Raw genomic sequence first — 13,520 nt, 5'->3', positions numbered from 1 at the left:
TCAAAATTAATAACAATAAATATTTTGATTTAAAGTCCTAGGGAACTCGTTATTGCTGGAATTGTGATTGGATTACAAATTGAGAACAAAATAAGAAAATACAGATTTATTTAAACAGCAGGAAATAAGCCTATTTATCATAGGAAACTATACATTACCTATTTCCCTTTCTGACCTGCTGATATTTGAGCACAAGGCTTATTTGAATTGCATATTTTGATGGTTTAAGATGATTCCTTCTTTTTTGGTAATGCATCTGTTCCTCTTGCGTGTCTTGTGTGTGTATTATAATTATTAAAATAGAGAAGACTTCCTATGGTTTTGACTGAAAGGAATTTAGATGCCTCTACAGCATACATTATTACTTTAAAAACTCATGTAGACTAATCACCCTGGCTGCATCCTATGGAGTATTTTGATTGAAGAACCACAACAAATACACTCCTAAGAACTTTGTGATGCTGCTGCTTTAGTAAAAGTAGAGACCAAAAGAGACAACAGTGAGTGAGCTGTCCTGTGATTACCCAGCTATAGTCTGTGCTACAACGAAGGGTTCAGAAAGAACTGTGCGGTGTCATGGCAGCTCTGCCTATGCCAATTAATAGCTCAAAGCTGCTCATATTCTCCCTACTTCTCTACTGTTGTATTAAATCAATTTCATAGGGTCTTCTATGGCTTTTTAAGTTGTTTTTGCATCAATGGGATGTCTACAGTGTGGAAAAAAAGACCAAAGTCAGCCATTTCAGTTTGTACAGCATTAAATGTAGCGTCTAGTCCTTCTTCACTTAACAGAATTATGTGTAGGGGTTCAGTATAAGACTCTTCTTTTGTTTAGCGTAGAAACATTTAGGTTTAACTGATTTTTTATTACACATACAGACCAAAAGCATATTTTTGCTAAACTTTAAGTTAGCTCAGATACGAGTTCAAATCCAACAATTTCCACTGGGACCTCAATCACCAAGAGGTCCGTTTATCATATATTTATAGATAATGTTCTCATAAAACTGAATTTTAAAACCTAATTAACATAATACTGTCAGGTTTATTTTCCATCACTTTAAATATAAGCACTCTGTGGAAGTAATGAATTGCCTGAGATGGGCCGACATCCCACTTAAGGACAGTCACACTCAATTTTGATAAACATCACACAGGAGAGATCAACAAATAGCTTTTACTGATAGCATAAAATCAGTATAATTCTGTTCAATACTGAAGTAATGTTCATAATTTACTTGGGATGATCTAATGGGCATTCAACCCAACTGGAAAAGCAAATTTCATTTCAGAAGATTCTGGTCTGCCTAATCAAACTCACTCCTCTTGTCCTTAGTTCTCTATTAAACAACCTTCCTACTACAAAATCCCTTCCAAATAGATAAACAACATTTACATTTACTTTAAGTTAAAAGGTCACTGACCCCATGATGTCCATTGGTTTTAGAGAGGAGATGTGTGCATTGCAAAGGTGATAGTCTTAAAAATTTATAGCTGCACCTCATTTCATGTTAATGAATCTCAGCACCAGGTACAACCAACCTGCTCTGTGCAAGCCTCCCCACTCTCCACTCTGACATGCCAGATCTACTACGGTGGCATTCCAGAGCTCATCTCTATCCACTGCATCAAGACAACCCAGACCAAGAGGCAATGGCACATCCATTTCACTAGGGAACACGTTTCTTTCCATATGTTTTCATTGCATTTCAATTCTTTTAAATTCCTGCTCTAGATATAGTGATTTACTGTGAGAGGTCACCAAACAGTAATGTGAGTTTTACTCTTTATTTAACTCCTTTCCACCACTATCTGATCCTTTATTTTGTTCAGGATTGTGTATTTGAGGAGAGAATAACATCTTTAGTATTTTGCTTATTTTTGATCACCTATAGTTCTAGGATCCAGATAGTTCCCACAGAGAATAGAATTCTATTACCTAAATTACTTCACTGTTTATTTTTTTCCTTCAATGTGTAACATCATTTCCTCTTTTTCTGCTTCAATATATTAGTCTCTGCAATTTCTCCTCCTGGCTTTTTGTAAATCATTATCCTCTCATAGAGTTAATAGGTGTTCTCTAGTATGATTCAGAACATTTTTACATTCATTTTCAAAGTTCTATTTTCCAGGCATAAATAACTGTAAATGTAGTTATTTGTCCATGTTTATGGATGGATACAGCAGATGCTATTTCCTAGCAATTTCTGACTAAGTGACTATGCCCACATATGAAGGCGGCAAACATCTAAATAACATAATTTATATCAATAATTATTGATAAGAGGTGCAAATGTGCCAATGTATAACATAGTGCTGCATGTTTCTTTTACAGAAAAATCAGATTAATTTTAGCCACAATACCATTTTTTGAATACTGAACATACTCAATCACACTAATGTTTCCCTGTGGGTCACCTATTCTATTTTTTCTTTTGTTTAATGACAAAATACTCCAAGCTGCTCGCTTAATTTCAGATATGGTCTTATTGGGTTTTCTGATGAATAGTATTTTTCATTCCCATGCTCTTTATGGAGCATTTAGTTTTCTTTTTGAAGTGATACCTCAAAAGAAGATCTAGAAAAGGAAAAGGAGGACTTAACATTAATCTAGCACTAGCTCCACACGTGCTGAAAAAGTGATTCAAAATTTTTCATTATTCCAATGTTCCAACTTTTAACCTGGCATTCCAATTAATTAGGAACATAGCTCCAAAAATGTGTCTTTGTGCTGAGATCTCTCCAGAAACTTGTTCCTGGTTTCAAGATACCTCACCTGCCTCACCAGGATATTTCTACCAAACAATACAACTGTTTGGAAGTTTGCAAAATTGGGATAGAGAAATATTATGGTGTTTATTTCAAAAAGGAGGAAATTACATCTTGAAGTGAGTAGAGCAAGATCAAAGTCATAACCATTTAACAATTCATTCCAGTTTTTCAGTAAGCATACCTGTTTATCACTGAATTCTTTATGCATACACAAAAAAACCCACAAAGAAAGATAAACAAGTATACTAACTGAAGAAACTCTATCATCTAGCTTTTCTTCCATAGGTGAGAAAGAGAGCAAAAGGACCTCTTTTCTGTTTCCATCCACGCACAGAATTTTCTGTAGGTGTGCATATTTGAAACACTGCACTACAGAAGGAGAGGTCGTTCAGGGATAAGCAGAGTTTTCTGAAATATGCCCCTTTCTGTTGAAGAAAGTAAGTGTACCACGCAATGTTTTACTTCATCTGCTCTTTCTCAGAAGGCACAGAAAGAACAAGGTGGTCAACTGAAGGAGTGCTATGGTGTAATCACTGGTACACAGATTTACATTGTGCCTAACAGCGTAAAATTTGTCAGCATAACATATATAAATATATAAGGTCCTTTGCCTCAAGTTCTCTGATAGGTACATCCCATCTAATATGGAATGAATGGGGTTTACACCTAATTCTGTATATCTGAAACTGCTATTATATTGGTAGCTTTCTTAACGTTTTCTTTAGAGCATATAAAAATCGTGTTCTGATTGATATATTTCACAAGAAGCCATCACTGATGTTGGCAAGAAAAATTAAGCCACTGCTTTTCTATGTACCTTTTAAAATTTCCAGCAACAGATCATGCAATAATGGAAGGCTGTTGAGCTTCCATCTCCATATCTAATCTATTGATTGATATATTGATTTAGATTTCTCGTTGGATATTTTCATGTATTTCAAACCACATTTTCCCATTAAACAGAGTGTCTACATCAAATGTGTCAAAACTGAGTCATCTTGAGGTTCTTAGTGTCTGCATAGATATCTTAGCAATTAGGTTGTGCAGAGGTGAGTTTCAGCAAGCCTGACCAAACACTTTGTTATAAATTTGTGCTGGAATTGAAAACATTGGGCTAGATGTTTGTCCTTAGCTTTTTGAAATCTGTTATTGATGACTTGAAGCATTATTAAATGGTCAGTAGACCAAAGCTGCTTCTAACTACATTTGAATCTAAACTTTCATTTACTGCACACAATTTCATTAGATGTGGAGTCTTTTTAGAAGTCTCTGTACTCTTCATTCTAGTATTCAAACCTGACAAATATAACAGATAAATTGACTCTGCTGAGCTGACACCTTGAAACTGTAACATACTGAGCAACATGGAAATTGTGATATTCGAGGTTCTCAGCTACAGGCAGGAGCATGCAACACATTTCAAAAGCAGAGGGATACAACAGTTATTTAAACTTCTCCAATCTTTGGTTAGCGAAACTACTCCAATCTTGCTTTCTCTCAACCCCATATTTCCCATTCTCCATTCATTTTTGCTTTTAACTGATAGTGATGCAAATTGCTATGAAGGTTTGTAAAGAGAGTCATTTCCTTCTATATAAGCAGTTACATTAAATGATCCTTCTGTCAGGAGTAAATTTTAACTGGACTGGATATGCAGACCTCTTTTCCCAGTACACCCCTGAAGTCTGCTTTCAGAAACGCTTCTGTAAATACACACACAATAAGACTCGATGCTGATGTGCTGAGTTCTCTAAATTGCAATCCAGAGAATGAAAGAAAATCCCATCTCTGTGTTTCCCTTTGTTTGCTTTTCTAGTAACCATTAAACAAATAAGAACAACTAAAATACTCATATAAGAAATCATGATCTACTCAAATTTTTCTTGCAGACATGTACCAGACTACACAGTTTACAGTGTTTCATTTATTACCTTCTCTTCTATGTTTATTTACTGTGATATAGTAGCTGACTGAGTTTATAGTCACATCAATCACAGATTAAGCAGCATTTATTTCTACACTAGTCCAAAGATTTACAAGCAAGCAGGCAAAAATACTGGTAGAAAAAAGTAAAATGGGATTCATGTTTTGTAGTGTATTATCTGAAATTGCATCACAAAACTTTACAGACAAACCCATTTTTAAATGTGTCAATTCTTTATAAGATAATTTTATCTTTAGCCATTCCTTGAAGTCAATGAAGTTACACCACTGAAGAAGTTGGCTCACAATTCAAGAACTGCTGCAACATGGTAGCCTCACACCACAGAATAAGCTTACTCTTAATTACCTTACGTTTCATGTGTAGGAAACAGTGTAAGAATTCCTAATGTAATAACCTGTTCTTCCTATAATACAGTCCCTCTGAGAGCTATTATATATTGAAAACAAGTTGAACTATAGTTTGTGGGGTAGGTTGCTTTGCTTTACTTTACCTAAAGAGTCCAAAAGAAGGGAAAAAAAAACCAGCCCAAAAAACCAAAAACAAACCAGCAAACCCAACCTTCCCGTGCACTGGAAAGAACAGATTTGTGTTTCTCTGTTTTGAACTTTAACATTTGTGAACAATGAACTTCTAAGATGCAATTTTGAGGTTGTGTCACAGTAGAACAAATGAAAGGGTGAATGCAGAAATGCTGAGAGAAGTTGGCAATGTAACAATATTTTTATAAATATGTAATCACTGTGTGGTTTTCTACCTTTGCATGGATCCAGCACCAAGAGCAAAAGAGAAAAGACATTTTGCCAGGCTGTGAAGACAAAATGTTACAGAAACAAAACCTGACATGCTTAAGTAGAAAAGAATCTTGTATACTTCTCTGAGACTTTTACAACTAAGGTTGATTGATGCTTTCACTTTTAAAACCACAGCCTCTTATGAAGATAGTCATAGACAGATGTGCTGTTTAGGCCTGATTCATAAACTTGTCATTTTTCAGGTCACAGGTCATATTTTATTATCTTCTAGTCTACATACATTTGAAGTTTAAATATGTATTCAGAGATCGTCTTAAATTGTGAAGCAGTTTCTTCTTCTTTTGGTTAAGAGTGTGAGAAAACTGAGTATATGAAAGACAGAGAAGGCATGGCATTTCTGAAAACAATGGGTATTACATATCAGCATTATTTTATATGTATATAAGAACAGAACTAAAACAAATATATAATGAAAAAATAACATTGTTTTAACTGATTTTTATCTGACATGTAACCTTGGAAATGATAATGCAACACACCTCCCAGTCCTGGTCTCAGGCGGTTATCATAACCATCCAGCAGACGATCCAGTATTCTGGTAAATACTGTGGTGTTGTCTTTCAGTTCATCCTGTGATGAGGTTTGTCCGTAGCTGAAATACAGAACAGTCAACACTGAGAAACAGCAACCCACCAATAACCTTAGAAAACAGTAACTCCAAAAATCTTAATTTTCCTTGCACTGGTTTATGGTCACAAAACCTCCTCCCTAAAACAAGATTGTAGTGCTTTATAGGATTCTTTCATTTCAACACTTCTTAAATTATACATTTTTTGTAAAATCATAGAAAACCAGTGCCTCTCTATAAATGATAAGCAAATAGAATGTCAGTTCCTTAATGTTTATCTCTTTATTCATTAAAGGTTATAATATTCTAATTTCTGTTCCTCAGCAAAAAGCTCATTTGTCAGCAAAAGATAATGTTTTTAATTCGGACTAGTTATAAAGGGTTTGCATGCAAAGAAAGATACAATAATTTAGAGTACTGACACTTAAGTACCGAAAATAAACGTTAAAACAAAGGTAAAACAAGAAATAGATGTCTTTTTTTATGAATATAGAAGTAAATCAAGTGAGAGTGCATCTTTACAGGTCAATATATAATTTTGTTTCATTTTATTTCCTATTTTCCTTGAGCAATTAGAATTGGATGGATACTTCCAAGTTTTCCTTACAAATGTGTGATTAAACTTTCTGTTGATATGGAAATCTCTCATGTCTATAAATATTCACTCACAGATCCCTAACGTATATCTCCAACTCAGCCAAAGTCCTGAAATTTGGCTTGAGCAAGAGTAAAACTAAGCTTTTGAACTCGGCTACCAAAACCTTACTTCCATCGATACAAATCAGAATGAAATCCTTGGGCTTAGTGGGTTCTGTCTGCTGCAGTTGACATCAGAATCAACCTTATTCTTAACTCTGAAACCTTTACCCAATACCCTGCCATAGATGATTCCCTTAATCATAGATTACAGTTGTCTTACAGCCAAACTCCGTATCATTTTTTCATTTGTTGCTGGGAAGGCTTCCACTATAAACACGTGTAGTCATCATGAGTAAAAGCAAAAACACAGCTTCCCAAAACATCATTTTGTCACACACAAAGCTGCTGAACTGGATAAACAGTGCAGGGCCAAAAATTTTTGTTAGGACCAGGTCTAGTCTCAGAAGTGATTCTTCCATTGGGCAGCTTGTTACCCAAACGGCTACAGCAGTATGCGGGTCTCAGTGCTCCGCCAGTGCTCCTGTTCTAACAAGCAAAGACTGTCTTATGAGGAATATACTGTCACATGGAATGACCTGCTGCTATTCAAATACCTGGGAAATTATTTTCTATAAGCTGTATCAGTGGAACATCTTTTATGCACCCCATATGTATGTTGCACTTGAATCAAATACAGAGAGAAGGAGGACAGATACCCTGAATACAGGTACTCTGGAAATACTTCTAAGTTATTTTGCAGTACAGGTTTGAATAAGCAACGCTACACATTTACATGAGTTTCAGAACTGACACTCCTAACAGTTTTACAAACTTTTGTTTTATTTCGGCAGGATGTGACTTCGTAGAGAACAATTGTCATGGCTTTTTAATGCATATAAATTGCTTTTTGTAATGAAGAACAGAAAAACTCTAACAGTTTTTAAAAATACTATGAATTTCCTCTATCCATATCATGTAATTTCACGTAATAAAAAATAGTTTGATTTATATTTCTTTTTCAAGCCTATAGTTGCATTTTAAGTCACAGATGTTAATATTTTTTTTCTTTTATGCTTCCTATATGTTACCAAATGACAAGTCCTCCTGCTGTCTCCAGTTATCTTTCAAAGGATCATTCCTCACACGCCTTTTGTAGAATTCCAACACGGGATTTTTCTCTGGATTAAATTTTATATTAACAGCCATTGTCAGTAAACAAGCTGCTGTACATACATATCTCAAGGATAGCAGAAGGTCATTGGGATTAAGGTGGCAGAAGGATATAAAAACACTTCAGAAATGTTAGTGGTAAATAAATGAGTACGTTTGCAGAAGAAACGTCAGGAAGATGGACTAGGGGCAGTGCAGTCAGAAAGGGTGCGATACAGTGCACCGCTTCCAGTCTGGGTGTCGCATTTGTCAGTACCCTTACCTGTTCTTCCCACCATTTTATCAGAGGTAAAAAGCACCATTAGGGCTGGTTGTAACTGACATACGGTCACAGCAAGAGGAATGCAAACATTTGTTCGCATATGAAGTATCCTGTAACTCCAGAGGGATTGTGATTTTTCATTCACAATACACGTATTAAAGTAGCCCTAATGCTGGGGTTTTTACGACAAGAAGAATGATATGGCAAGACTGTGCCTTGCTACATCACTGACACTTTACCCAATTCATCAATTTTTATCAAGAATTAATAGCCCTCCAGAAAAGGCAAACAAAGTCACTATGACAAAATGACTTTAGAAACAGATATATTTCATGTAAGGTGTGTACATTTTGAGGAAAAAGTGGCTGTATGCAATTGTGTTTTCACATTAAACCACAGCATAATAAAAAACTGTGCACTAACTCCATCTACAGGTCATTATAATAGTGACACACCATATAATTTTAAACACTACTCCAATGTATCTTAATTATCACTTTAAGAGTGCACATGCATACATTATAGATATAATAAATATGGGCACATATATATGTACACATATCTATATAAGAAACATGTTTTCATAAAATGCTCTAGTTAGGCTAGATGAAGTACTTCATGAACACTTCAAATCTCACCTTTCTTAATATATTATCAAAATTAAGGTATTTCTTCTAAAATGGCACATTTATTCAATACAACAATTGCTACATGATTCACCTGCTGGTTTTTTAATCAGAGAAAACACTTGTGTGGATGAACCTTTGCCCCTTTGCTCACTTCATTCTATAAAATCTTCAAGGCAGCCAGAAGATAAGTTTATCTAGAGCTGCGAATGCATAAGGAGACACTCTGGAGGTCAAGGCACAAATAGATCTTTTAAGGATCCCTATTGACAATACAAAATTTCTACTGCTTTTGGGGCATTAGGTAGCATTGCTGGCAAGGCATTCATAGTTTTAAAACACAGAACTATTTCTGAGTCTTCTTGAACACCTTTACTGAAATTTGAATTGCAGAGGGTACTTCAAGTATACTCCAAACTGCTTTACGGTCTTTAGTTAACCTAGTAGTTGTTAGACCAGGTGTTGTATAATTATAAACTCTTCTTAATACTAATACCACTTTTAGATTATGATTTCAAAATATATTCCATAAGCATTCAGCGTAGCATGGTCTTTCAAACATAAACTCTTACAGGGTATGAGCTTACAAATTTTCCTTCATCCAAGCAGTCTCCCTTCAGGAAAGTCTTCTTCCGATTTACAAAACCAGCTACTAAGTTAGTTAGGGCACAATCCTGAAAGTTTTGCCTCTGCTTGCAGAGACAGTAAAATTACTAAATAGTACTTAAATGAGATTTTAAAAAAACTTAATTACACCTTTTTTTCTTCTAAAGAAACTTGTATTTCTGAAAAATCATTATATAGGAGTAGAAAGGATTACACAGGTGTTGAAGAGGTAGTTTGGTTTCAATTTGTTTCACAAAGCTTTTGGGATTTTTTTCTTCACAGTATTAAAAAAAAAAAAAAGCTGTTATGCAAACAAATTGTAGTTTTCTTTCAGTCTTCCCTTAGATAGATTTAGCTGGGATTTGAACACGGATTAACTTCCCCCAATACACTTAGTAGTAGTGCAGCCCATGCAGTATTTGTCTTTTGCTGCTGTATTAAATTGAAGGATTCTAAAATATGTTGGTTCATTATAAAATATCTCCCCACCTTCTTTCAGTCAGCGTGTTCAGAAGCAGGCTCCAGGCCCAGAGGCAGTCACAAAGCACCAGAAGTCTCTTCATGGTGGGCTCTGAAACTAGAAGGAAAAATAATCAACACCGTCCCCTACACAGGTACTGTGCAAAAACATGTCTGATGTTGGAAACTTTTGCAGAATAACGTTATTTCAGGCAGTGACCTCACAATACTACAGCGCATGCCATTCTCAACAAGGTAGCCTGGCCTTGGCTGTTCTCCTGTTTGCCTTCTGGTTTTAATCATGGAGACTTAGAGTGGGATTGGGTTTTTGGTCAAGGTGTATTTTTGTTTGCATTACTCTTGAACTATAAGAAAATCAGTTTTGAGTGAAAGCTGCTGTCCCCAAACTCTGTAGCAACTCTTACACAGTTTCCTCTGGCACTGAAAACATGACAAGTCTCCTCCATTACATTTCCAGTTAAGCAAGTGTAACTGTTTTCTGTTAGACTTGAACCAGCCTGAGTCCTTCAAAACCTTTTGGAAGGTGTCAGCGTGCAGTAGTGAGTCTGAGGAGAGGGGTGCTTCCCCCACAGCCACTGCTTTGCTTCCATGTGATGGAAACAACTTTTTTCTACAAATATGGCTATTCCTCTCTCCCCGGAAACACTAGCATCAGAAAAGGAGTGAAATGATCAGGTTCCAGCTCAGTGATCTGCTGCTACATATGCACACCAATATTTTTGTTGGGCTAAAGGGCACAATTCAGAATCAAACCATGTGCTGACAACCTACACACTATCATCTCCTAAATCTCTACCAGCCTGAATGCTGCTAGGAAATGTTTTTACATTAGCAGCCTTCCCCTCCTCTCCAAATGTCTCCTCTCCTGTCTCAAGACTGCACCGAGTTACTCTTAGTTGCCCTTTGAGTAAAAACGTAACACAACTCAGAAGGTTGATTTGGCTTTCTAATAAATCATAAGATACAAAGTTAGCTGATATTTGTGTAATCGGTGTTCCAGATACCAGAATTGCCCAAGAGATGCTGCAGGTCCCTGTACATATCTATATACTGTGTGCTGGAATCCAGTCGATTTTTAGCATTCATTACATTAAATAAGGACAAAACATGAAGCCAATATTTTCCCCCAGTAGTTAATTGGAGTTGTTTTAAATACCTGAGAAAATTAAGCATTGCACACGGAAATGTTGTTGTGCCTTTAAATAAAGCTACCCCAATTCAGTGCACGCTCTCAGGGACAATTTAAATCAATAAAATACCATTACAAAGCGGTATGTAAGCAATGAGATATAATTAATACGTTTATAGGCAAATGATCGGCAGATAAGCATTGCGTGGGGCTGAGCTAATCTAACTGGACAGGAGGGAGCTGGAGCTGGGGTGAGAGCGTGGATAAAGATCTTCAGGGACGAGACTGCATCTTAACTTGCCCTGTGATCAGCCCCCTTACAAAGGAAAAGGCAACATCTGTGGCTTCAAAAAATCGCCTTCTCCCGGTCCTGCCAACTTCTGCCTTTGCAAAAGGTTCCTCGGGATAAAGAAGGGAAAGTGAATTATTCTGAACTATCTTGATCTGTTGAGCTCCACGCCCGCCTCCCCCCCCCAACCCCCCCGCCACCCCCCACCTCCCCCCACCCCCCTCCCGGCTTCAATAAACCCGTACAGGCACCGCAAATCCAGGAGAAGGAAAGTTTCTCGCAGCTGGAAAAAGCAAATGTTAACAAAGACTTTGAGGGAGCGTTAAACACCAGCAGCCCCCAGCCCCTGGCCTCCCCCAGCCCTCACCGCCTGGGAAACCAGCTCTGGTTTCCCATTCAAAATGGGAGAAAAAGCCACGCTCCTGGGAGAATTTCAGCAGCTCCCGCTGGAAGGAGAGGGATAAAAATAAATAAATTAACAAAAAAAAAAAAGGGGGGTGGGGGGAAGAGGGCATTTTGATGCAATTTTGTCCCCCGGTGAGAGATTTGCCCATCTCTGAGGAGCAAATCGCGACTTGTTTTCCTCCCGGCATTTCAACTTTGTATTTCCCCCTCACCCGGAGAAAGCCACCCCTCCCACCGCCTCCCTCGGAGGGGGGGAAAAAAAGCCCCAAAACAAAAACCCCTTTTCCGAGCGACCGGTGGAAATCAGTCCCCGCTGAAAAAGAAATACATAAGATCAATTAAAATGCCCATCGAGCGCTGCGGATTTTCAAGTCGAAGGGATAGGGAAAAAATCACCCCGACCCGGCGGTACCTGCGGAGAGGGGAGAGGAGCCGCCTGCGCGCCTGGACGCGGTGCCCGCAGCCGGGAGCGCCCGGAGGGGTGCGGGTGTGTTTGTGTGTATGTGTGTGTGTGTGTGTGCGCGGGTGTGTGCGGGTGTGCGAGCGAACAGCCGCCCTTACCGGGAGCCCCTCGGGCGCGGGTCCGCGGCGCCGCTGACCGGCTCTGCCGGGGATGCCCTCCCGCCCGCGCGGCGCGGAGGCTGCGCGGCTCGGGCTCCGCCGCTCACTCCGCCTCGGCCATCGCCGGCGCCGCCGCTGCTCCGCTCCTCCGGCTTTAGCACCCAAATTTCTCTTCCCAATATTCCGATCGCCGCTATACAACAAAAGCTTTCTCTTTACCAAGACAGTAGTAATACGTCCCAGGGTAAACCGGATGTGAAATAGGCTGTGACTTCATGCCAGAGAGATTTTATTTTAGAAAGGAAGGTGGTACCAAGCTCTCATCTAGAGACCAATCCGCCCATTTTTTATATGCAGCACAATTTAACTTCCAGTGCTCTCGCCCTAATCCCTTTCTCTCTGGCTGCAGACTCAAATCCTTCTACAATCTGCAGCATTATTATTATCTGGGGGGGAGGCTGCACGGCTGGGGGAGGCTGCGCTGGGGATCTTTAGACACTTGCAGTTTACAAAACGGGCTATTTTAAGGGTCGTACAGAAAAAAATACAACCGATCTGCATTAACGTTCAACCTTTTTGAGCAAATATTTAACCGTGGCGTAAATATGAATGAAGGCTAGCTAGAAATGTAGAGGATGCAGCATGACACGCGTGTGTGCCTATAGGAACACACCTATAGAGACCAGGCGGTAGCCTATGGATGTAGCCAGACGGAGACAGAAATGCGATGAAATCCTAATTAAACGCAGGTAACATGCGTTTTGGGCGAGACCCGTAGGAAAGCGGCTCCGGGACCCGGCGGCTCCCCCCCCACACACACACTTTCACGCGCTTTTTGTCGGTAGGTGCCACGTTTGCCCGGCGCGGCCGCAGGGCTCAGCCGAGCGCTGCGCTCGGGGGCTCCCAGCCCCCCTGCCCCGCACTCCCACCGGGCCAGCGGACACCTAGCCCTGGTACTGTCCCCCGGCCCCCCTGCCCCCCTCGGAGCCCCCAGCGGACTTAAAGCAGGGACAGCCCCCGCGCCCGGCCGGAGTCCGCGGCGGCCGCGCCCGGCTCGATGCCCGCGGCGGGCGAAGCGCTGCCGGCGGCCCCCCCCCCCCCGGGACGTGCGTGGTGGCCCGGCCCTGGCCCACCTGTGGTCACCGAGGGGCACAGTTCTGCTTGAGGTTAACGTCAAGTTAAAGCCACCCCCAGCGACCGTCCTCTCCTCAGGTGTGAGCAAAGTGGGCGAGCTCGGCGGGCGCTGATACTTCTGC

General features: G+C 39.6%; 1 protein-coding gene across 1 annotated transcript in view; it reads right to left on the bottom strand.

Annotated features, from left to right (window-relative positions):
• The window catches only part of GABRA1 (gamma-aminobutyric acid type A receptor subunit alpha1), a gene marked incomplete at both ends in the record, with an annotated part of 39,972 nt that extends 27,431 nt beyond the window's left edge, over positions 1-12,541 (bottom strand). The window contains 3 exons of the mRNA XM_084268923.1: positions 6,009-6,121; positions 9,890-9,977; positions 12,484-12,541. Of these exons, the coding sequence (XP_084125049.1) occupies positions 6,009-6,121; positions 9,890-9,977; positions 12,484-12,541 (259 nt within the window). The remainder of the gene's footprint in view (positions 1-6,008; positions 6,122-9,889; positions 9,978-12,483) is intronic.
• Between the last annotated feature and the right edge of the window lie 979 nt (positions 12,542-13,520).

This window comes from Gallinula chloropus, assembly GCF_964237585.1.
Source record: "Gallinula chloropus genome assembly, chromosome: 10".
Lineage (NCBI taxonomy): Eukaryota > Metazoa > Chordata > Aves > Gruiformes > Rallidae > Gallinula > Gallinula chloropus.
Note: the sequence above shows the minus strand (reverse complement) of the source record. Positions and strands in the feature narration are given on the sequence as shown.